General features: G+C 45.6%; 1 protein-coding gene across 2 annotated transcripts in view; it reads right to left on the bottom strand.

Moving 5' to 3' along the window:
• PPM1F (protein phosphatase, Mg2+/Mn2+ dependent 1F) overlaps nt 1-24,608 on the bottom strand; it is a 42,296-nt gene extending 17,688 nt beyond the window's left edge. Inside the window, exons 1-2 of one of the 2 annotated variants that reach the window (XM_073313627.2) lie at nt 24,290-24,608; nt 4,882-5,012 (exon numbers count right to left, since the gene is read on the bottom strand). In XM_073313627.2, coding sequence (XP_073169728.1) covers nt 4,882-5,012; nt 24,290-24,465 — 307 coding nt within the window. In that variant the 5' untranslated portion in view covers nt 24,466-24,608. Of the gene's footprint in view, nt 1-4,881; nt 5,013-24,289 lie in introns of those variants that run through there. The other variant, XM_073313628.2, reaches the window with a different exon arrangement.
• Nucleotides 24,609-24,834: the final 226 nt, after the last annotated feature.

The raw sequence follows: 24,834 nt of genomic DNA, 5'->3' as shown, positions 1-24,834 counted from the left end.
TTTGCTGTCCAAGTAAAATCTCTCACCCACTGCTAAATCAACTTGCTTAAAGGGCGAGTAGAACTAAAGCAATTAACTATCACAGATCTTTCTACTTTACAGCACTGAAATTCTTTACTGGGTAAACTACCTTTTCAATTTCTATACTATAGCAACTCTTGCTAGCACTAAGAATGTCTCAGCATTAACTCCAGTTTCTCAAGCACATTCTCTCATCCACAGTACTGGATGTCCAGTTTCAGATACTTTCTTGCACCTGGTGAATGAAGAGCTTTGGTTTAATGCACCAAATATTGGCAAGTGGTCAGTCTGTGATATAATCACTTTTGATTTACTTATTTTTAGAAATTTTAAATAGGCAAGATATTTAATTCTGAGAAGTGCACTCATCACACATGCAGCTATTTTTAAATTGAGAAGATCAATATAGATGCTGGTCTACATATGCTGGTTAATATAGTCTAAATATGCATACCATTACACAGCATAATGCCTGTGAGGCAGATTTCCTTAACCAAGCATTTAAATAGTATAGTGATATTGTGTCACTAACCCAAGTTTTTAAAATTAGTTTGAAGTCTATTTTCATGAAAGATCAATGGTATTCTGGTCTATAATGGCAAGTCTCTCATCTCAAGACAAAAATTTCTCTTTTTAAAAAGATTAAAACATATCCTAGCAAATCAACAAAGTTATTTATTATTCGTATTATAATAGTACTTATAGGAATCAGTGAGGAGCGAGGCCCCATTGTGCTAGGCACTGTATAAACAGAGTGAAAGATGGCTCCTGCCCTACAGTTAAGGCAAGACAAGTGGGTTTAATAAGCAACTGAAAAGTAGGGCAAGGGAAACCATAAAACAAACAAACAAACAAAAAAGCCACATACATAGTTCAGATATGTGCATAGCTGGATGGTTTCAAATGCTATACTCCCCTCCCCACCCCCATACTCTAGCATAGTTGCTTGCAACCTTTTTGCTTTCTGTCCATATTCTTTCCACAACTCCTATTTCTCTTTCCCTTTGTATCTGGTCTCATTTCTCTTTTCTGTGATTTTTGTTCTGGTTTTGCTTTATATTTTTCCATTCTTGTTTTTATTCTTTACGTAAGTTTTAAGCAGTTTGTGAACTCCATGCCATGGTAAGCTGACACCGTTTTTTTTTAAATGATTTACAAGCTAAATTTTGAGTAAAAAGTTACCTGGAAACCAATGTTTGGAAAAGATAATATGCTGACATTAAGGATAGTTTTTCATAACTTTTCTACTTAAATGAAAAGGTTATGCTAATAAATAATTTAGGATATACATTTTTGTTCATGGAACATATTGTGTTGGAGAGTATATACAAGAGGAAGATAAAATGTAATGCTAAAAAAAATCCCTGTGTTGAGGAAAAACAGTAATACGGTGATAAGGAGACATGACAAAAATAGTGTAGAGAGCAGAAGTTATGTTAATTGAAGCTTGCACATGTGTATTGCACAGGTTACAGAAGATACAATGCTCAATGTTGACTGGAAGAAAGGCAATGAATAGGTCATGTGGAAAGGTATTAAAAAACAAAACAAAAAAAACCAAGCGAACAAGGGACCTAGTAGGAGAATGCTGGACCAGACACTGAGAAGACCACCATGAAGTGGCTAGGAGCAACCCAGAACCCTGGAACTCAGTAATTCGGGCCCCCAGCTGTTCCATCTTGCCTACTTATCTGTCAAACTATAAATAAATGATTGTCTGAAAATTTATAAACAAAAAGGCAAAACTGATTAAGTCTAAACTGAGTGGACTTGTGTCTCCATTTCCTACCTTACACCACACTGCTCAGACTACTGGAATTTTTGCAAGGTCATCTTCAAAAAGGTATGTTTTGTTGGTTTGCCCTTCCGGTTTTGGAATGTATTTTAGTGCCATAAGAATGATCCTTGTTTAAAACATTTAAGCTTGCTTTTCTAGACTACGTAGGACCACACTGACATAGATCTCTGGTTCCCACGCAGTGACATGCACTGCACTGGTGAAATCACATTGGCTACAGAACTCTAACCTCCAAACACCCTACCCCCAAAACAAAGAAATCCACATCTAGAATCCAATCAAGGGGATACAAATATTGAGCCAAACTTTCACCTTGAGTACCCAGGGCACAAATTGCATCTCCTTAACCCTGTGTGACAGTTGCTTTGGAAAGCAGATTATCCTGGAGGATGGTAATCAGCAGTATCATGACCACACTGCCGTGAGAATTCTAACCAGTGAAGGCAGCTTTAAATTCCAGCCAGGCTCTATATGAACCTCTCTGACAGAGGCTGCCTGGGAAGAGTGCTGGTCCCATCTCTTAGCGACTGGTTCTACCTACTTTGGGAACTGCAGCAGTCAACTCTGCTCTCCTCCCCGCAAAAAACAGGAAGCATTGGAAGTTTACACCACCATGTCCCCCTCTAGGCAAACTTCTGTTGGCACAGTCAGAATACAAAGGATTAAATCCAATGAATCAGATAGCAGCAGCAGTCTATATACAGCGAGTGAATACTTATGATTACTAGTGCTTTGTCCAGCATGGGCTATTTTGCCATCCTTACTCATATTGAGTATTCTAAAAGTAGTTCTATTTAAATCAGTGGGACTGCTCTCAGAGAAAGCTATTACTCAAGTGAGTAAGGATGGCAGACACTAGGCCTATGAGACTGAAAATTTATGAAAGGGTTATGAGGCATCCACAATGTCATCTAGGGTATTGTGGGAATGAACAAGCCAGTTTCATAAAGAAATGCTTGCAGCTCTTGAGAGATCATCACAATTCTAAAAAAGAAAAGGAGTACTTGTGGCACCTTAGAGACTAACCAATTTATTTGAGCATAAGCTTTCGTGAGCTACAGCTCATCCAATGAAGTGAGCTGTGGCTCACGAAAGCTTATGCTCAAATTGGTTAGTCTCTAAGGTGCCACAAGTACTCCTTTTCTTTTTGCGAATACAGACTAACATGGCTGTTACTCTGAAACCATCACAATTCTAAGTAGCTCAGCTTTCCATAAGGGCCTGCAGTTTTCAAGTATCCCAGGAGATGGAGCCAATTTACTATCAGCTCAATTCTGAGAAAGCAAACTGGGTTGGCATATGAATGAAAAAATGTTTCCTGAATCTGTGGGACTAAAGAGCTGCCAAATGTCTTGAGAAGACTGTGTTTAAAAACAAATTTTGTTTATACTTCCTGCACTTCCCTTCCAACATTCTCTATTAAAGTCTACCACCACATAATTTTTCTATGCTCTGGAGGAGGAGAGCTAGTACTCGCTATTTAGGCCTTGGCCAATTTGATTGAAACCAGCTATTTCCATATAAAGAGGGGGCGTGATAACAGTCTACAAACACATGAAGGCTGTACACATCAAGGAGGGAGAGAAAATATTTAGGATGCTGTAAAGGATACAGCCAAGAGTTATGGGATGAAATTAAGAAAGAAAATTTAAACTGAATATTGGAAAATATTCGACAATGAAACCTAATGGCCAGTGGATTAGTCTTGCAAGGTAAGAAGTGGAAGCCCCATCCTGCAGGGCTTTTAAAAACAGATTGGAGAACGTGTGTAACAGGAAATAACGTTTCATTGTCTGTGATGGTCTAGATTACCCAAGAGATTATTTCCATTTCTAGCTTCTGATTCCTGCAGCATCCGACCCTCACTCCAGCTCCAAATCAAATGGTAAAAGGAGGTTTGGTAATGCTTAAAGTTAAACATTCTAGTGAATAAATGCGATGGAACTGGTTGTTACACAGTGCTCAAACAGTGCGCAACTGTCTGTTCCCTACCCAACGTCAGCTGGTTGTGAGGGAATGAAGGCACCAGGTAGAAGGTCCAACAGTGCTCCACCCATCATCAAGTAGTCCATACAGTAATGATGATCTTATAGAAGATTAGGGTTGGAAGAGACCTCAGGAGGTCATCTTGTCCAACCCCCTGCTCAAAGCAGGACCAACCTCAACTAAATCATCCCAGTCAGGGCTTTGTCAAGCCAGGCCTTAAAAACCCCTGAGGATGGAGATTCCACCACCTCCCTAGGTAACCCATTCCAGTGCTTCACCACCCTCCTAGTGAAACAGTGTTTCCTAATATCCAGCCTAGATCTTCCCCATTGCAACTTGAGACCATTGCTCCTTGTTGTGTCGTCTGCCACCACTGAGAACAGCTGAGCTCCATCCCCGTTGGAACCCCCCGCCCCTTCAGGTAGTTGTTTCACCAAATGTAAGGGCCTGGGGTTTTGACACTTGCAGGCTCAAGCGTGACCATAGGTGCTGTCATCTTGACCCTGCGTGTGGGCAGAGATGCTCAAAGATTTAAATGGGTTGTACTTATGATGTTTAATGTAGCTGCGTAGTAGAGACCCCACCGATTCCAATGTGGACTGAAAAGGCACATTAATGGACTACCATTAGCTAATCATTGAAAAGGTTACTCGTGTAAAGAAACAAACGTACTTCAAAATTACAAAAGGTTAACTCCTCAAGAAAGACTGACAATCAACTCTTCACAGAAGTCTCTCCATTTAGCAACAAAAGAGCTAGAGTGCAGTTACTCCTTCCAATGTGACTCAACTCTGATTTTCAGGAAGTAGGTAGCTTAGCAGTTTCTGAAAAATCACGCCTCTTTATTGGACACCCCAAATCACTAATCAGTTTTGAAAGTCTTGATCCAGGTCTCGACTCCATGCTTGCACCTTGACCACAAAGTCATCCTTCATCCCACATTCTGTAAGAGCGATAAACGCTCTGCTCCCTATTTGCTTGCCAAAACATCCCACCAGGTACTCCAGGAAGTATTTCAAATTACAAGTGTTCCAGCAGACAACCTGTGGAAATCCACAGAGGGATATTATACTTACAGGTGAACTTCCTCTGGTCTCCCTCTTTCTCCTCTTCCACACTCTGCTTCTTAAAAACAGAAAGATCAGTCTGTAGCACTTTGTCAATTGCAGCGTGGATCAAAGATGCTGCAAGAAGAGGCGGTGCATTCCTGATGCGAGGAAAAGAAAAAAAGAAATATATTGTATTAAATTTAAACTGAACCGTGGCCTTCCTGAAGTCAGCAACCTCATGGCTCAAAAAGTTAGAAAGCCCCAGCAGCTACCAATAATTGTGACTCCTGGTCAGGGATGTAACTTTAATAGTCTCCAGAGACAACCGAAAACAAGTGTCACACTTTAGTATTACCAGTATTTGTAGTATACAAAGACCTTTATAAGTCTCTAAACTCAGTTTAGATTCAAAGATAGCAGTTCCCTTGAGAATGCAGGGGCCAGAGGTGCATGAAGTGTGATTTCGAACTGCTGCCTCATTTTTAACTCTTTCAATCACAGACTGCATCTTGTGCTCTTGCATTCTGTGATGGGAACTGTTACCTACAGAGCCTTGTTAGGACTGAGCTCAGGCACTCTGCTTCTCTCACTGTGTGCCATGTCTTCTTTATTTTTAAACAGATATGATAGGAGTTATTCACCTTCCCACCCCCAGTACTCATTTCTTTTGGTGGGTTTTTGCTGATTTCTTGCTTGAAATGTGGATAATTATCCATTGTGATATTACAAAGCATATTAGAATCCCAGTGTATGGTATGTGCACATCACTAAACACATAGCATCCAGAGCTCCAATACACTTTGGACAGGTGAAGGGAAAGGTGACTGAATTTTTGTGCAAAGTGTAACATCTTAGCACAGCATAGGTCAGAGAGAGGTTGGAATGTTTTGCCTCTAGCATTCCAGTCCCCAGGTTCTCCTGAGCGGAGGCTCCACAAAACCAGTGCAGAGTGGAACTGAAAAGAGAGTGTCCACTGGGGATGAGGCTTTAAACAGATATACTACATGCATAATGAGAGTTTTATATGATACACACAAGAGACTCGTGATAAGGCTTTAAATAATAAATTTGCAGATTCAAGGGAAGCCTGTTCCAACTTTAAAGTTGTGTGACTGCAAAATAATCATTTCATATGCAATATATCTTTGTAGCAGGTATCAAGAATTCACTGCCGAGGATCTCTGGGAGGAGAGGCAGTGAAATAAAAACACTACTGGGAACGAAGAAGTTCATGAACACAGGACTTCAAACATGGCTCTGAGAGTCTCTGGATATCGACAGGATATTAACACTGCATCCAAAGAAGTAAAATGGTAAGCTATCTGGATCAGGTCAAGGACAGGTTTGGGTGGGAGCGGGGTTTCCTGGAAAGAGTTTGGGAAGGCCTGCATAAATTGGCTGGCTTTAACATAATAAATGCTCTATAAAGATTCAAACCCCAGTTTTCAAATCTTAAAAGAACATTTTTAGCACCACTAGGAACTATGAGCTCAAATGTACAGTAAAAGCGATTTTATCCAGCACTTCACCAATCGGAAATCTCTAGAAACCAGCACTTCTGATCTTCATTGAAAGTCCGGTTTATAGCCTGGTTGGCACGGGGCCAGCAAAGGGTTGGGGGGCTTGGGGGGAGGGGTGCGAGGTCCCATATCTGGGGGATGCTCACCTCAGGTGGCTCCCCACAAGCAGCAACCTGTGCACTGCCTCCGCCCGCAGGGGCCACCCTCGCAGCTCCCATTGGCTGTGGTTCCTGGCCAGTGGGAGATGCGGAGCCGGCGCTCGGGGCGGGGGCAGTGTGCAGCGCTGCCTGCCATGTCTCTGCCTAGGAGCAGCTAGGACAGGTCGCCACTTGTGGGGAGCTGCCTGAAGTGAGCGCCCCCCGGACCCCCTCCCACACCCAATCTTCCTTCCTCTTATATAGCTGGCATTTTTCACTTACCAGCACCCCCCCTTCACCCAACATGCCGGATAAAACAGCTTTTACTGTATTTCAAAAATCCTTGCTGAAAAGCAGACTTTGTCAAGTATTCATGGCCATGTGTACCTCCTGCTACTGCAAACAAATCTTCATGCAGGTCAGCTGGCTGCTAATATAGAACTTGTTTTATGCAATGTTCTGTAGCAACGATGTCCTACTTTAGTTTGAGAGTGCCTTCAGTACTCCAAAAACGCACAGAAGTGTATTTGCAGTCCTCCTTTCATTTCAAAGCTTTCTTGCCAAAACCAGAAGCTACTTTGCCATTTCTGTTAGTGCATGGTTAAGCCTGAAAAGGTCTTTGTTTTCCTATCCAATCTAAACAGACAAAAGCAAATCACATCTGCTTACTAGGAATATGTTTGCATGACTGCGCTGACAAAATGGACAACTGGAAGTTTCAAGACCACCTTGCAGACGAGAAATGCAGTCAACCTACGTAGAAATGCAACAGCAGTAGGAAAGTGTTAAGCTGAAAATGTTCTACTTCTCCCCCTTTTGAGCTGCTGCATCTTTGTGGGGGGGAAGGAGGAAGGAAGGAGAATTCAAAACAACATGAGTGCAAGAATGCTTCAGCAACTGTCAGCTGCACAGCTAGTCTCTGCATTGCAGAACAAAGCATAGCATGAGGAAGTCATGCAGCGGCACCGATTTAGCATGTCCAGTGAAGACACATTACATGGACAGGAGAACGCTCTCCCATCAATGTAATTTACTCTATGTAAACGAGAGGTGGAAGCTATGTGACCAGGAGAGTGTCCCTCGCCGACATCAAGCAGCGTCTACACCATGCTAAATCAATGTAAGTTATGTTGCTCTGGGTGGGTTGGGGGGTTCACACCTCTGAGCAACGTAACTTACATCGACTTAGGCGGTAGCACCTTTACATCATAAGCCTTGTCTACACTAACGTGTTCGAAAAGTCTAGTCTAGACAAAGTAGCATATACATTAACCTGTGCTAGGCTGATCAAGTTAAAGCCTATACTCCCACCTGAGCTTTCATTCAGCCAGATAGCTTGTCTACATTAGATATTTCAAGCGTATTAGTTAGAACATGTTACCTAAGATATTCTAGCATCACACCTTTTATCTTAGCCTAGAAATGGTGCAAGTGTTTGTACCATGATTAAGTGTCAATATAAGTTCTATCTCCAGAGATGGAAACAGAAAATATTATGAGGAAAACAGCAGGAAAGAAAATGGGTGAAACAAGAAGAGAAATCACAGTATACTTTAATGGCCATTAAGAGCCACAGTTAAGGATCTTTTCTAGACTTACCTATGGTGCCTTGTGAATGGAATTTGAAAGCTAAACCAGATTTCTAGTTGACATTAGAATAGTGTTCAATACTTTGGTTTCAGGCATGGCTTTTGTTCTACCTTCAAAAGCCTTGGCTCAGTATGGGCTGGACCCTAGACACAACTTTAAAGCACAGGAAATGCTGTAATGCACAAGTCTCACTGAGACCTCTAATCACAGGAAGCGTGCAACATTCTTGGTAGATTCTGCCCTCCAAGTAAAGGAAAAGAATTACAAACCATCATGTCACATCCTTCCATTCTTGCCAATTACCACTCAGCTCCCAAAAGGAAATTCACTGAAGATTCCTTAGCATTTTCAGGAAGCAGAGCAGGACACTGCCAAGTGAGATGTGGAAAAAATAGCTTTGCAGTGTCCTTTTTTGACCTGAAATGAACCTAGATGTTCTGAGCTACATTTTATAGGGTTTTACTAGCAGCACTATCTATCAAACCGGGCACAGTGGCACGTGCCTGTAATCCCAGCTATTTGGGAGGCTGATGGATCACTAAGGTTGTTCTGGGCTTTGGTGCACTATGCTGATCAGGTGTCCTGTGCCATTGACAGCCTAGCCAGTGGGTGGCTGAAGGACTGGCTACAACAACACGAACCAATCGATCAAGGTGAAGCTGACTATCTACCTTGCCTCCTCTTTACTTTAGCTCATATGAAGTTACCTGCATGGCAGTGGTGTTTGAGATTCAAATTAGATATTAATAGGCTCCAGCCCCACCTGCTCCAAAGCAGAAGATTAACCAAAAAATTTATATATATTTGGTTAACTGAGGAAGGGAGCAATGGACAGTTACAATCAGTCTCTCTTCTCCTGGGAGAGAGATAGTATGGAGGAACAGGAGCTGATTTAGAAGAGGAGGAATTGGGAGCAGAAACAGTGCCTGTGTTCACGGTCCCTTGGTAGGCTACACCTGCTGTTTTTTTGCAGGGATGCTCTCTCTGTATGCACCCCACGGGGCCAAGCCCCAGGCCTTTACCGCTAAGGGTGGAATTTGCAATTTACATACTCTCAGACCAGGAGAACCTGGGCTACAGATCCCTGGTATCAACCATGACTAATTCAGCAGGTCTAACAGGAGGTGGACTATTGTGTTAACTCGGTTTACAATTTACCTAAATTGTAAGCTCAACTGTAAAAAGTGAATGACAGTTCATAAGTTGTCACAATGACCTGTTATATAAAATTGTTTAAGAAAAGATGCAAGGAGATAGAAAGACAATTAATTTAAACTGAAAAGGTTTTACGGGTAATCTTAACACTGTTCTTGAGTAGTATGACTGGTAAACAAGAGGAGTAGAGCACTGGAAATCAATTGACCAAAACTGGCATGTCAGAAATTAGACCTATTGGTGGACAAAATAATGAGGAGATTGGCTATTCCACCCATCCCTTTTGGGAATTTTAAAAAGCAACGAGACTTTGGGGGATGAAAATTAGCAGAAGGGAAAACTGCAATGCTGGCTGACTGGAAGACAAGACAAGGAGAAGGAGCACATTTCACCACCAAGACTGCCACCCCCCACCATCTCCTGGGACCCCAGACCTTCTTCATCCTAATCCTGAGACACATCCTGACCAGACCAGACCCTAGAGAAGGACCCAGATGACAACACCTCATCCACCGGCTCTGGCTAAATCCTGAACACAACTTGGGATGTGAGACTGTCTCCTTCCCTTGTCCCCAAATTTGTCCTCTCGCTCTCCTTTTTCTTTCTGTCTAATTAGTGTCTGGTTTAGTCAGGCAAGCCTGCATATTTTGCAATACCACTGTAAGCCTGCGAAAGAGGCAGCTAAAAGCAATGCCCCAAGCAGCCCAATGCTGGTACCAATGTGTCAAGTCTGAGTGGCTGATAAGACAAATGTGTGTGCCAGTGTTTTTCCAGCAGTGAAGTTGCAAGAGAACACCAGAGACAGAAGCTGCATTTTATATCTTTGCTGTTCTTTTCTCTTCCCTCTTGTATGTGTATCTGTCTTGTTTTGTCTTCGAGGCGGAGGGTCTCGGGGGTATGGACATTGGGCAGGGGGCTGCTCGGGCCCCAAGTCCAGGGCAGGTGGAGGGTCCGCCACGGCTCCCCACAGCTGCCCGCCCGGCTATTAAAATGGCTGGCGCCACTTCCCTCCCCCCCCCCCGCCAGGTCTGCGAGAGCCACTCGGGCAGCTGTGGGGAGCCTGGGTCCCTCCACCTACCCTGGGCAGAGGGCCTGGGGGGCAGGGAAGCAGGGACACTGGGCAGGTGGCTGCTTTGGCCCCCCACCCAGGGCAGGTGGAGGGTCTGCTGCAGCTCCACAGCTCTTATCATGGCTGGGCTGCAACTCCAAGCCGCCTCACAGCTGGAGCTGGGTCCAGGACAGCCACACTGGCAGCTGTGTGGAGCCTGGGTCCCTCCACCTGCCCTGGGCAGGGGGCTGGGACACTGGGCAGCAGGCTGTTTGGGCCCCCCACCCAGGGCGGGTGGAGGGTCCACCGCAGCTCCCCACAGCTGCCAGCGCGGCTCTCCCCAACCCAGCTCCGGCCGGCTCAGAGCCGCAGCCCAGCCATGGTAGGAGCCAAGTGGGCAGCTGTGGGGACCTGCAACAGACCCTCCACCTGCCCTGGCTTGGGGGCCCAAGCAGCCCCCCGGGCAGCTCCACAGGTCTCCCCTCGCCCTCACCAGCATGGAGCCCAGCTGGGGAGCTGCAGGAGAGGGGGGAGCTGAGAGCATCCCCCAGCCGTGTCCCAGCCCTCCAGGCTCCCTGCCCAGCCGAGGGCAGGTGGAGGGTCTGCGACTCCGCGCGGGCTCCCCACAGCTGCCCACATGGCTGTCCCCGACTGGGCTCTGGCAGGGGGGGATGCCTCAGAGCCTCAGCTTGGCCCCCAGCGTATAGCCCTGCAAATCTGCGGATATCCACAGATAATTATTGCGGATCCTCGATCGGATGCAGACTCGCTATCTTCTCCAGAGTCACTGCCCCAATTATGACACTTTCGGAAAGGTTCTGAAAGCACGATACCGACCTTCTGTTGTGCTCTGTGCCCACAGATTACAGCTGCTTTAGAACTGAGAATTGTGCAACAGATGGCAGACTCTGAACAGCTGTTCTCTGGTGTGCTATACAGGGAAAAACAAGCTCTATACAACTTAGTAGGTGGTGGCATGAGGACTTGCAAAGACTGATCAATACCTAAAGCCCCAAGTCCTCCTGGCTCTTTTAAAAATCTAGTTTAGATTCTTCCTCCCTGTCTCAATCGCCCCATGTGATACTTTCAGAAGATCATCTCTGTTATACGACCAGACAGATAAGAGGCTCCCGACTGTACCTGTGAAGTTTAATGCAGGGGTTCTCAACCTTTTTCTTTCTGAGGACCCCCCAACATGATATAAAACTCCACAGCCCATCTGTGCCACAATAACTGGTTTTCTGCCTATCAGAGCCAGGGTGGCGTTAGGTGGTAGCAAGCAGGGCAATTGCCTGTGGCCCCATGCCACAGGGCCCCCATGAAGCTACATTGCTCAGGTCTCAGCTTCAACCCCGGGTGGCTGGGCTTCAGCCCCATGCAGTGAGATTTCAGCTTTCTGCCCTGGGCCCCAGCAAGTCTAATGCTGGTCCTGCTCAAGACCCCCTAAGGGCCCCAGACCCCTGGTTGAGAACTACTGATTTAATGGATATATATATATATCAGAGAATGGTATGCTGGCCACTTGCCCTTGTCCAAGAAACTCATATGGAGCTATTCTAGATGTTCAAATACATGGAGTCACACTAATACTGCTGTGATGAGCATGGTATAAAAGTCTAAACATATTAGATAGAAGTTTTTGTTAAGAGAACAGAAGATTGGCGGGGGCAGTCTGAAAAAGTGTAGATGGATTCTCTGCTTGGAAGGGAAGTGACAGCATTTCCAGATCAGAAATCGTCTAGGAAACAAAAGCGGTCCTTAATAAAATATTCCTCCCCTCCTGCCTTGTAATTAACTGCAGAACATTTTCATTCAAGTGAATCTAATGGTCATTACCTATTTATATTGTGGTAACACCCAAATGCCCTGATTAAGGTTGGAGCCCTATTGCACTAGGCAAGATACAAACATCAGTCAAAAAGAGAACAGCTGAATGTTCCTAGATGACAGAAAATGATTACTACACAATTTCAGCAGCCCACTTGTTGACTTTTGTGATCAATGTTTTCCTGGTCTTTAAAACACACAGGGAAAGGAGGAGAATGAGGGATTTTAAAGATAGAATTTTCATCTTCTCTCAGAACGGTTTTCATCCAGCTGGAAAAATAAAATAATCACCATAGGATTCTTTTCTGACAAAACTGTCAAAGACTAGACTTCAGGATCTGATCTTCAGAATCTCTATTATTGCTGGCTGAAGTATCTATATTTTGATAACAGCCTTATAGAAAGTAGATACTACTAAAGAACCACCCACCATTCCCTCTTCATTCCCAAGAGCAAGATCAACAAAACTCAAACACACATAACATGTTGGGGAGGAGGGGATAAACAATCCCCGCCCTTCCCACCTCATCCATTCTCTGCTGAGTCAATTCCAAGGGGAATACAGCTCTCACTGAAGAAGTCTGATTCCAAGTCCTAGATGGTGACAGGTTATTGATCACAGTAAGGGGTTGAGAGATTATAAAACTCCCTGGGGAAAAAAACAACAACCCAGTAACATCTGTTATTAACCTTCCCTCTGTGAGCCATAAAGTGAAGCCCAAGCCTTGTGGTGTGGGGCACAGAATTGCTATGTATCAATTAACATTTTAAAGAGTCACATGGGGGTTGGCTCTCTTAACTTAATTGTGTATATATAAAGTCTGCTGCAGTTTCCACGATATGCATCTGATGAAGTGAGCTGTAGCTCACGAAAGCTTATGCTCTAATAAATTGGTTAGTCTCTAAGGTGCCACAAGTACTCCTTTTCTTTTAACTTAGAAGCATCCCCTCCCCTTTGGGAATGTTCAGAATTGTAACTGACAGATGCATGTAGAGACTTCTCTGCAGTAGAAGCCCTGCCCCAAGACAGCCACCCACCCATGGCTATGAACTAAATGGCACTGTTCAGAAGTGGAACATAACATTTAGGATAACAACGATTTCAACAGAAGCAGAGTAATTTCATACAAACTACTGGAGCAGAGCCTGCAAATTCTACAAGTGGAAAACTGAATTAGTTTTTCCAAGGATCAAAATAAATCAATGTATTTTACACAACTTCTGGCAGTTCACAGAATCCCACAGTGCACTGGTCACTTCTTAGGTGAGCTGTCTAGTCTATTTTCTGTTTTCTACTTGCAATGGGTCAAGTTTGCCAGAAACCAGTTACCTGTATTGATGAGTGCTACTCTGCGCGGAGCGCTCAATTATGCATTATTTTGTCAGTATCAAGTTCTACAGTATTGTCCTGCCACCAACTCCTTCAGCAGTAAGCATGTTTCAGAAGATGACACAGGCAAACACTTGGGTCTAGGTAGGGGGCAAGAAATTACAGCTGCAGCTGAACTCTGCAGTTTTCCACCACCATATCCAAAGGCCTTGTTGAGCATGGCATCAGCCAGCCTGGAAAGCTGCTCCTAGTTAGGGAAGAAGTGGTCAGCACATCATGCACAGCAACAGCTTGAGCCATGCCAAATTTAAAGAGATGGACAAATGGTCTATATTTTTGTGTGTTTAAAATAGAAAGGAAATCAAACTAAACATGGAAAAATTGATAGAATTTAGCTACTTACTTGGCTCGATGGCACCAGCATTTATATTACATTGTGTCTGCCAAGACCAGAGATCCTTTTTAGCAATCTGCTCTTCTCCGGATGCAACTCATAATTTATTGTGCATTTCTATTTAATACATGAACACAAGCACAGCATTACCAGGGGCAAAATTCTTATTCAACTTCCACAGGCCAAAGCTGAGTGGGGGCAAGAATGGAAATATTACACAGCTCAGTCTATCTGCTGCCAGCCATCAAATGTACATAAAGAACTCTGGTGCAAAAACCAGCTAAACTTATTCCTGAGAAATGGGGGAAAGCTGGACTATGATATGATATGACACTGATCTAAGATGGCAATCCCAATACCCTAAGATTTTTTTTTTGTCCCCAACAGAAAACAGCACAGTGTCTCCAATTTAGATGCTGATCTCCTGATATCATGCAAACACGTGTTCAGATTTAATCCAAACAAGAGCTCCAAACCAAGCAATATCCAGTGTTACCAACTCTCATGATCATGAGTCTCATGATATTTGATGTTATACTTAAATCCCCTGAAAGCATACAATTAGCAGAGATCTCCACTTCCATTTAAAAAAATGAAGTAAGTTTCTAGTCCTCATGTTTGCAGAGAAAAGCTGGAAAACATAACATGGCTTAAATGACTTTTGAACATTTCTTCTGGCAAAACTGATAATCTCATAGCTGTTCTGATGTGGAACTTTTCCATCTCATCACGACAAAGATACCAGTTTGAAAGATGACAGAGGGAATACAATAATGGTTTATACGAATATACTCACTATAATTGTATTAATCCCAACCCAGCTGTGGTGGTAAAGGAATTTTAGCACATATTAATTATGGATGAATCATCTGCAATAAAAAAAAGTTAACTTCGCAAGTCTGAAGTGGAAGCAGCCAAGGCAAAATTCTGCTTCATTGGTCACAAACAACTATTAGGGCTTGTCTCCACTTACTGGGGCATCGACACTTGGGTCTAGGGAAGACCCGCTAGATCGACTGGCATACACTCTCCCATCGTCACTGGTACTCCACCAGAATGAGAAACACAAGGTAAGTTGATGAGAGAGTTTCTCCCTTCAGCCCAGCATGGTGTAGACACTGCAATAAGTCAACCTAAGGTACGTCAACTCCAGCTACGTTATTCACGTAACTTAGGTCGACTTAGCCCCGTAGTATAGACCTGCCAATGCACTGGTTATTTTAGCAAGCTGTGTTAATAAATGACATCACATTACTATTGATGTCATTTTCATCTTGTGTGCAGGACTCTAAAAAGATGCTTCTGATTCCAACAATACCATTGATTAGTGTGAACAATGGGGTTTCTAGAAGAGGCAGCCATTTCTGTTAATCCCATGATTTCCTTCAATCATGCTACTACAGAGTACAGCAGTTCCCACCAAATACAGAAAGAATAGTTTGTAAAGTCATGCTTCACGTGAGATATCACCAACAATCTGTAACTCCTGGATGAGTCACTCTTATTCTAAAGGCTTGCTGTGAAAACAATGTTGGTACGCCCACTACATTCCATTATGATATTTGTAATGTCGCTAAATACTTTGCATTACTGTATTATATGTTGTGACAGGGTCAGATGGCTAAAGGAGAGCAATAGAAGGCAGATATATTAGCCCCAGGTTAAGTAGGTCCCTTTTCCCTGGGTAAGGTAACAGGGAAGGTTCCAGAACAATCAGGAACCTTCTGGAGACAATTAAGACAGGCTGATTAGAACACCTGCAGCCAATCAAGAAGCTGCTAGAATCAATTAACGCAGGCTAATCAGGGCACCTGGGTTTTAAAAAGGAGCTCACTTCAGTTTGTGGTGTGCGTGTGAGGAGCTGGGAGCAAGAGGCAGTAGGAGCTGAGAGTGATAACATGGACTGTTGGAGGACTGAGGTGTACAAGCATTATCAGACACCAAGGAGGAAGGTCCTATGGTGAGGATAAAGAAGGTGTTGGGAGGAGGTCATGGGGAAGTAGCCCAGGGAGTTGTAGCTGTTGCACAGCTGTTCCAGGAGGCACTCTAGACAGCTGCATTCCACAGGCCCTGGGCTGGAACCTGGAGTAGAGGGCAGGCCCGGATTCCCCGCAGATCCTCCCAACTCCTGGTCAGACACAGGAGGAGTCGACCTGGACTGTGGGTTCAGAAAAACGGCCAAGCTGAGGGCTGCCATGAAGCTCCAAGGTGAGCAAATCCGCCAATAAGTGCAAGATCCACCAAGGTAGAGCAGGAACTTTGTCGCAATGTGTGTGTGTGTGTATATATATATATATACACACACACACACACACACACACATATACTGAAACTACTGGATCACAGTGCTACTGAAAGCAGAGGTTGTGTCAAAAAAGAGTTACCAGCATCACCCAAAAAAGGAGGTATGAGAAAGAGCCATTAAGGAGGATTCAGGGGAGGTATAGGGACAAGAGATCATTTTCTCTTTATATACATAATTACACCAAAGCAAACACTGACAACCTGAATTCCCACATTTCCTAATTGTTGAGTGCTTGCCTTACAACCTGAATAATGTTCTTTTAACATACTATTTTTACCATAGCAAATCCTTGCCTCATTTGTCCAGAATTCCTGTCCCACTCTCCTTGCCCAGGCATCCCAAGTTCCCCTTTCAACCTTCCAGCTCCTTATCACAATCTTCCTTCTCTGCACCTTGGCTCCTCATCAGATCTATCACCTTCTTCCCCTTGTCCAAATGCTTCTCAGCTCCAGTCTCGTTTTGCCCAGCCAGTGCATCTCAGCCCTCCCTTTCCTACTGGCTCCCAGAGCTACTGTGATCCTATTTCTCTCCCTGATTCCAAGTCCATTTCCTTTCCCAGACAGTCACAGTTATTTCTCCCATCCTCCACCCACAGCTCACAGCCCCCTTCCCCTTCAAGCTCCTTGTCCCAATCTGCTCTCCCTGCATAGGTGTGACTCTTCTCCTCTTTGCATTCAGATCAGGTAGCTTCCTCCTCCACATTACCTGGGCCCAGCATTGGGGGGGGGGGGGGGTGCAGTCTGGCCCTGAGAACCCAAGAAAGAGACACTATCTTTGCTTTCAGTTCTGGGGCACAATATGGCTCTCAGCAGCCCAGAGCTGCAACTGCAGGAAAAGTCCTGCTCTGCCATGCGTTAGAGTTCTGTGTACTGGCTCTTTAGGGAATTTAACTGCTAAAATCTAAGTCACCTCTAAAGAGCATGTGCAATTTTTCACATGCTTATAACTTGGCCAAATGTGGGCAGATTTTCACGGGGACAGCAAGAAGCCCAAACACAAAAACCACTCTCCTGCCCAATTGCAAGTCCCTCCTACCAAGTAATGGGGGGTGCTACAGCTTTTCAAAAAAAAAAAAAAGATCTCTGGATTTAACATAGGGAAAACATTTTTCCCTAGCCTCATTCTTGGAAACTGCTTTACCATTTTGGCTAAAGTTTTCCAAAACATCCATCCTGAGGTAGACACCCAGCATGGAAAACTTCAACCCGAATGGTTAATATTTGGCAAAGTTATAAGAAAGACCCTGTTGTCAGTTGCTTATAACAGGAAATGTCAGGCAACTTTAATAGGCGGCTCTATCAGCCTGAGCCTAGAGCAGCAGATTTTATTATGGATTTAAAATATAATTCATTTAAAGAATAATGTCACTGGAATACATTCCAGGAATCTGTAGACATCACAAGCTAATCAAGACTAAACCACAAGAGTGACTAGGATCCATCTTGTATTTAAAAGCCTAATGAAGCCTATTTATTGACTTTCAATTTATACACATAGGGTAAAATTTTCAAAAGCACCTATCCTAAGTCCCAGTGTAACTTAGGTGCTTTTGAAAATTTTGCTCACATTGCACAAGGACTGAAGATTTCAAGTGTCAGAAGCATAATTTTCCTTCCTGTCCCAAGACTTATTTCCAGTTCTGAGATAATTCCAGGCACTTCCAGTTATTCTCTCTCTCAATGCAACTGTACTCTGTACCAGATGTATGGCAGCACTATTTTTTCCTCTCAGAAGGAAAAGAAGACAATCACAGAAGACAATCTGCATATCTCTGAGTAATACTTGGCTCCCGGTCAGGGAAAATAAATCGGGATGCAATGGGAAAAAGGTGAAATAATAGACAAAAAGCACATAACGCGCCCTTTGAAAAACGGGAATGCTGGATCAGAGCATTACTGTGAAATAGTGGAACTGGTGTCACAATTAATCTTGAGGCAAAATTAAAATAATTTAGATTTTCCTTTTAAAAGTGTTTTTTTGAAACCAGAATGCCTGGAAAAGAAATCTAACATTAACTGAAGGGAAAAGAGAGAGGACAAACCCTTATTGAGAACAGAAATATTTGACATTTATTGAAAACCATCAACAGGGTGGTGAATATGTACTGGCAAACAAACAAAACCAAAAAAACAGTCAGAAAGGCATTGGCGGTTGGGGAGACAGTCAAAACAGGAAGTTAGGAGGAGTCTCACAACAATTATTGTAGTAGAGTCTCTTCAAACAGGAAGCCTGCTTGTGTTTTATATTGTGTGTAACCAAAGAGCCACCATCTTCTAATAAATTTCAGCTCCTTTAAAAAGGGAATCTGAAACATTTCTATACTAGGATGGGACACATTTCACTTTACTTTCTAGTATGTGTAAATTAAAAAAGTTTCAGATTAATTAAAACCTTTAAAGCTACTGGAAAGCATTTCTGGATTCCTTACGCATTGACCCATTTTCTATAAGTCTTCATGGCAGGTGGCTTTTACCTGAAAATATTTTTCAAATAAAAATTCTACAAAAAAATATAAGAGTATTATTTAAGTTCTCACAAGCCCTCATTCTGCAAATGCTTAGGAATGTGTTTAACTTGGCAGAATGCAAACAATCCTGTTGACTTAAATCGCACTACTCACAGTGTATAAAGTTAAACCCACATGCAAGTCTTTACAGGATCAATGCCTCAGACTGCATAATCTCTCAGACAAGGAAAGTATTTGATGTGTATAACTACAGAGCTATATAAAACTATTATTCATAGTGCCATCTATAAAGACAACAGTGCGTATCGAGAGCAAGAGTTGGATTGGGCTTGAGCTAGCTAGCTGCTTCTTCACCATAAACTGCAAAACTGGTGGTCCAGAGTCCCTTATAGAACCTGAAGAATCCCATTTAGTTTTCCACTCATTCCTCTCAAAAGCCGTGCCACAGAAACCCTTCTCCCACTGGTGGATGTCCGAACACGGCTCCCTCCAGAGGCAACAAGTGTTTTTCCTTGCATTGGATTGCTAAACAACAACACTGGATGCAATCTCAAGAAACAAGGATGCTGCCAGTCCATGAATTCTGGGCTTGTCTATGTGGTGCAGCAAAGCACACCAGAAAGGTGTGATCTGTAAAGTCCTCTACTGCTGTGTGCAGATCCAGCTGGTGCGCTCTAAAGGATACCTAGTTTGTATTAAGAAAAGGAGTACTTGTGGCACCTTAGAGACTAACACATTTATTTGAGCATAAGCTTTCGTGAGCTACAGCTCACTTCATCGGATGCATTCAATGGAAAATACAGTGGGGAGGTTTATATACACAGAGAACATGAAACAATGGGTGTTACCATACACACTGTAACGAGAGTGATCAGGTAAGGTGAGCTATTACCAGCGGGGGGGGGGGGGGGAGAGGGAGAGAGACCTTTTGTAGTGATAATCAAGGTGGGCCATTTCCTGTAGTTGACAAGAACGTCAGAGGAACAGTAGGGTTGGGTGGGCAGGGGAGGGGGGGAAATAAAAATGGGGAAATACTTTTACGTTGTGTAATGACCCATCCACTCCCAGTCTTTATTCAAGCCTAAGTTAATTGTATCCAGTTTGTGAATTAATTCCAGTTCAGCAGTCTCTCTTTGGAGTCTGTTTCTGAAGTTTTTTTGTTGAAGAATTGCCACTTTTAGGTCTGTAATTGAGTGACCAAAGAGACTGAAGTGTTCTCCGACTGGTTTTTGAATGTTATAATTCTATAATTTTTCTAGCAGTAGACCAGGAATAAATAAGCCTGGGGGGGGAGGGGGGAATATTAGAATGAGGTTGTGGGACTCAAGGAACTCTCAGATGTAGGCTGTGTAATCACAACTGGCTGGAGGGCAGGTATGTGAAGAATTCTGCTACTGACAGGGAAAGCTCCTTTCTGTGTAAACAGCATGAGTGACAGATAGGTTGAAAGCACTGCAAAAGCAGCATGGACTCTCCACTTCCACTGATTCACACAAGAACAGAACTGAATTTGCAGCTATAACTAGCAGAAGCCCCAATTCCTAAAAGTTAGTTCTTTTTCAGGTGACCAAAACACAGAAAGCTCCTTTTTCCTGCATAGAATTTTAGGAACATCATCTTGGTTCACTTGGTGATTAGTTGGCTGGGTGTTTGTTCAAGACATGCACCACCGTGCATTGGTGGGATCCATAAAGTGCACATCCAAAACTACTCTAATCTCCTAACAGTTTAGAAATCACACCACACACCACGTATTTCAGATCCAACTTAAAAATACAACACTTTCATTAAACGGTGCTCTGATCAAAGACAGCTCAGTCACAAGTTCATAAATGAGGACTGTCTTGAGATCACTACACTACTTTTCATTTCTGACCTTAATCGGAGACTTAATTTGCATTTTTGGTGTTGGAAAGCTCAAGAGTATGAATCTAATACACCAGTCATAATAGCCTGACAATTGCAGCTTTTAGGCCACTGATATTAGAGGAATATATTGTAGTTGCATTTTTTAAAAAACAGTTAAAGGATTATGTTAAAATGTTTGACTTTTCCAGAGAAAACTTACATCCTTTCAAGGCTATGCTTTTTATGCACTCAACTGCTGAAAATAAAATCATTGCATTTGTCAAAGAGACAAGTGTGGTCTAGAGGTCAGAGCACTACAGTGGGGCCAGGATAGTCCCAAATCAGATCACTTTTAGGGCCTTGGGTATGTCATTGAACAAATAGGAGTGAATTTCAAAGTCACCTAGGTGACTTGGGAGCAAAAGTTGCTAAGAAAGTTAATGGGACTGGTACTCCTAAATGACCTTGATGCTTTTGAAAACCCTACCCGATGTCATCCCACCAACCCCAAATACCCACCCGAAAACTGGATACACAGTTTACACGTTAGGGAGGTGTGTGTACCTAAATGGAAGCAATCTTAATTTTCTCTCATTCTTCACTTCATTAATTCCTAGCTGCTTTGACAGCACAAAGCCATCTTTTTATTTAGAAGACCTGTGAAGATCTACATAAATCCACAATATTCTTCTGCAAGTCCCCTGTAATTATTACCTTCCATAAAGCACACACTGTGGTAGGTGCTTTGCAGAACATATCAAATATGGTCCCTACTCTGAAGTGCTTACCAGAGACAGAATGTAACAAACAGGTAGGCAGACAATGGGAGGGAAGAGAATCAGAGGTCAAAGGGTTACATCAATAAAATAATGTGGTTGTTCTGTCTGGGTAGAGAATCATCATTTACTGATTAAATTATAAAGCAACAACAAAGCCAGAGGTTAATGGGCCTCCTTCATGAGTGAGTGGGTGAGTTCTGTTTCCTGAAGCGTGCAGGTGGTCAGACTGTATGATCATGATAGGCCCTTCAAGCCTTAAAAATCTATGAGTCTATGAGAAGGAGCCTCCACCAATTAGAATCAAGGTGAAAAAAATATTTCCCTTGAAATTGTGATGTAGGATCATCAAAGCAGCGTAAGTTTATAATGGCAAGCTGTTAAGAACTGCAATCTTGGATGCTGAAAATGACAATGTCAACTTTGTCTAAATATTTGTATCTATTCTAGTTAGAAGTATCATACTTCAACTGCAGTCAGCTTGGGTAAGTCTGAAAAATTGTGTTTTTTCAGTTTATTTTGTGCATTTGACAGTCCTTTGTGCACAGTGAGCTGTGTTCCATGCCGAGTCAATCATTTAGGCCTTGATCCTGCAACTGGATCTACACACGGGTAGAACACAGCACCCACTGAGACCCACTCTGAAATCGCAGGCTCACCCGCTTAAATCCAGTTGGAGGATTGGGACTTTTAGTTTCCCGCATTTATGTGCGTCTGTCACAAAGGAAAAAGAAAAACATTTTAAAAAGAAAATGAGACTGTAAAAATTACAAAAGTTGGCAGGGGTCAGAGGAACATATGTATTAAAAAACCTTGTGTTTACATTTGTTTTGTTTTTTTAATACTAATTAGATTTCAAGACAGCATCTCTTTAAACTTAGTCCAATTCAAGCAGTAGATAGCACAATAACAATAGCAAGGACCCTGTCAAGGTTAGAGATGTTTTCTGAAGATTTCTTAACAGATGTGCGGGATGGTAAGTTCCACGGACATTAGCAACACTAGGAATCCTAGTGCAAATAGGATGCTGGTGTATTATGTCATGTAACCTGGCTCAGAGCAAGTCTAATCACACATGCCAGTCCACCTAAAGCTCCCAGTGTGGTGAACACCAGTGCAACTCAACAGGTGATAGCAACATTTTCCTATCCTAGACTCGCCATTACTCCTGTTTCCATGCATGGAGCTTCACTCTCTGCAGTTACACCAATAGAGCTCTGCACACCTTTGTCACCCTGTACCAGTTTCACTGCTTACTATGGGGTTACTATCTTTCTGATTCATGCCCCAGACGACTTTAAGGGGCATTGTCAAGCCTGCACAGGCACCCTGGACACAGGGTCTCCCAACCCCACCATGTAAAGTTGGAAGTGTCCACGCAATACACATGGCTCAGTTTTCAGCAGTGCATAGGGCAGAGAGCCAGTTACTCGGTGCTTCCCAAAAACAGAGCATGTGCCCCAACCCATGGGCATAAGAAAAGAGACATGGTACAGCCCCTCGCTCTCCTGCACCAACCCACCCAATCATACACCCACATTACTTAAACCCCCAACCCCACTAACAGCCCCCGTCCCCAGTGGGCACAACACCCTCCTTTCCTTCCCCTCCCGTGCAGTGGGCACAGGCCCCTCTCATCCCCGGCTGACGGGCACAGGCATCCTTGTCCCCACAGCCACGTCCTGGCTGGCAGGCACAGCCTCCCCATCCCCCTCCAGCTCGACTGTGTCCCCCCTGCCCCAGCTAATGGGCACAGCCCCCTTCAGTTCTCCCCAGCCGACAGGCACAACCACCCATTCCCCCCAGCTTTACTGCCCTCCAAGCCCCAGCTAACAGGCACAGCGTCCCCAGCTCTACTGTACCCCCCAGCCCTGGCTGACAGGCACAGCCCTCCGCCAGCCCCCCCAGCTCTACTGTCTTCACCCCCCCCACCACAGCTGACCGGCAGCCCCACTCCCCCCCCCCGCCCCAGCTGACAGGCACAGCCCCCCCCCCAGCTCTACTGTCTCCCCCCCCAAGCACCGGCTGACAGGCACAGCCCCCCCCAGCTCTACTGTCTTCCCCCCCCCAGCACTGGCTGACAGGCACAGCCCCCCCCCAGCTCTACTGTCTTCCCCCCCCCCCCCCAGCACCGGCTGACAGGCACAGCCCCCCCCCCGCTCTACTGTCTTCCCCCCCCCAAGCACCGGCTGACAGGCACAGCCCCCCCCAGCTCTACTGTCTTCCCCCCCCCAAGCACCGGCTGACAGGCACAGCCCCCCCCCAGCTCTACTGTCTTTCCCCCCCCCCAAGCACCGGCTGACAGGCACAGCCCCCCCGCAGCTCTACTGTCTTCCCCCCCCCCAAGCACCGGCTGACAGGCACAGCCCCCCCGCAGCTCTACTGTCTTCCCCCCCCCCCCCAAGCACCGGCTGACAGGCACAGCCCCCCCCCAGCTCTACTGTCTTCCCCCCCCCCCAAGCACCGGCTGACAGGCACAGCCCCCCCCCAGCTCTACTGTCTTCCCCCCCCCAAGCACCGGCTGACAGGCACAGCCCCCCCCCAGCTCTACTGTCTTCCCCCCCCCCCCAAGCACCGGCTGACAGGCACAGCCCCCCCCAGCTCTACTGTCTTCCCCCCCCCCCAAGCACCGGCTGACAGGCACAGCCCCCCCCCCAGCTCTACTGTCTTCCCCCCCCCCCAAGCACCGGCTGACAGGCACAGCCCCCCCGCAGCTCTACTGTCTTCCCCCCCCCCCAAGCACCGGCTGACAGGCACAGCCCCCCCGCAGCTCTACTGTCTTCCCCCCCCCCCCCAAGCACCGGCTGACAGGCACAGCCCCCCCCCCAGCTCTACTGTCTCCCCCCCCCCCCCAAGCACCGGCTGACAGGCACAGCCCCCCCGCAGCTCTACTGTCTTCCCCCCCCCCCAAGCACCGGCTGACAGGCACAGCCCCCCCCCCCAGCTCTACTGTCTCCCCCCCCCCCCCAAGCACCGGCTGACAGGCACAGCCCCCCCCGGCTGACAGGCACAGTCCCCTGGCAACCCCCCGCTCTCACCTGCCGCCCAGGAAGCTCCTGGCCAACTCGGCCAGCTCCCCCGGCGCCTCGGCCCTGCTGAGGGCGGCGCTGCCCTGCGCGCTCCAGGGCAGGGGATCCTCCGGGCCCAGCGGGGACGGGAAGTCCCGCAGCAGGGAGCCCAGGACGCCCCGGGCCGCCTCCGCGGGCAAGGCCATGGCCGCGTTGGTACGGCCCGGCGGGCGCGGCGGCCGCGTTGGTACGGCCCGGCGGGCGCCTTGCCTGGAGCGGGGCACGCCACGCGCCACCGCCGGAGGGGGAGGGGGGAGCGAGGCCACCAACCGCCCCTGACGGCGGCTTTAAGGGCAACAGGGAAGGGGCGGGCGGAGGAGGGGGCAGGGCCTCCGGGGGCGGGGCCAGGAGCCACCCGGCCGGGGGGGGGTCCACTGGTGTGTGGGGGAAGGGCAGGAGCTGCTGGAGGGGCAGCGCGAGCTGAATGGGCGCGAAGCGGGAGGGGAGCTCTGGCTTCACTGCGGGGGGCGTTTACACAGGGGGAGCGGGCCCGCTGCCGCTCTGCCAAGGCCAGG

This window comes from Lepidochelys kempii, chromosome 15 (assembly GCF_965140285.1).
Source record: "Lepidochelys kempii isolate rLepKem1 chromosome 15, rLepKem1.hap1, whole genome shotgun sequence".
NCBI lineage: Eukaryota > Metazoa > Chordata > Testudines > Cheloniidae > Lepidochelys > Lepidochelys kempii.
The sequence above is the reverse complement of the archived record's forward strand: the minus strand, read 5'-3'. Positions and strand labels throughout refer to the sequence as shown.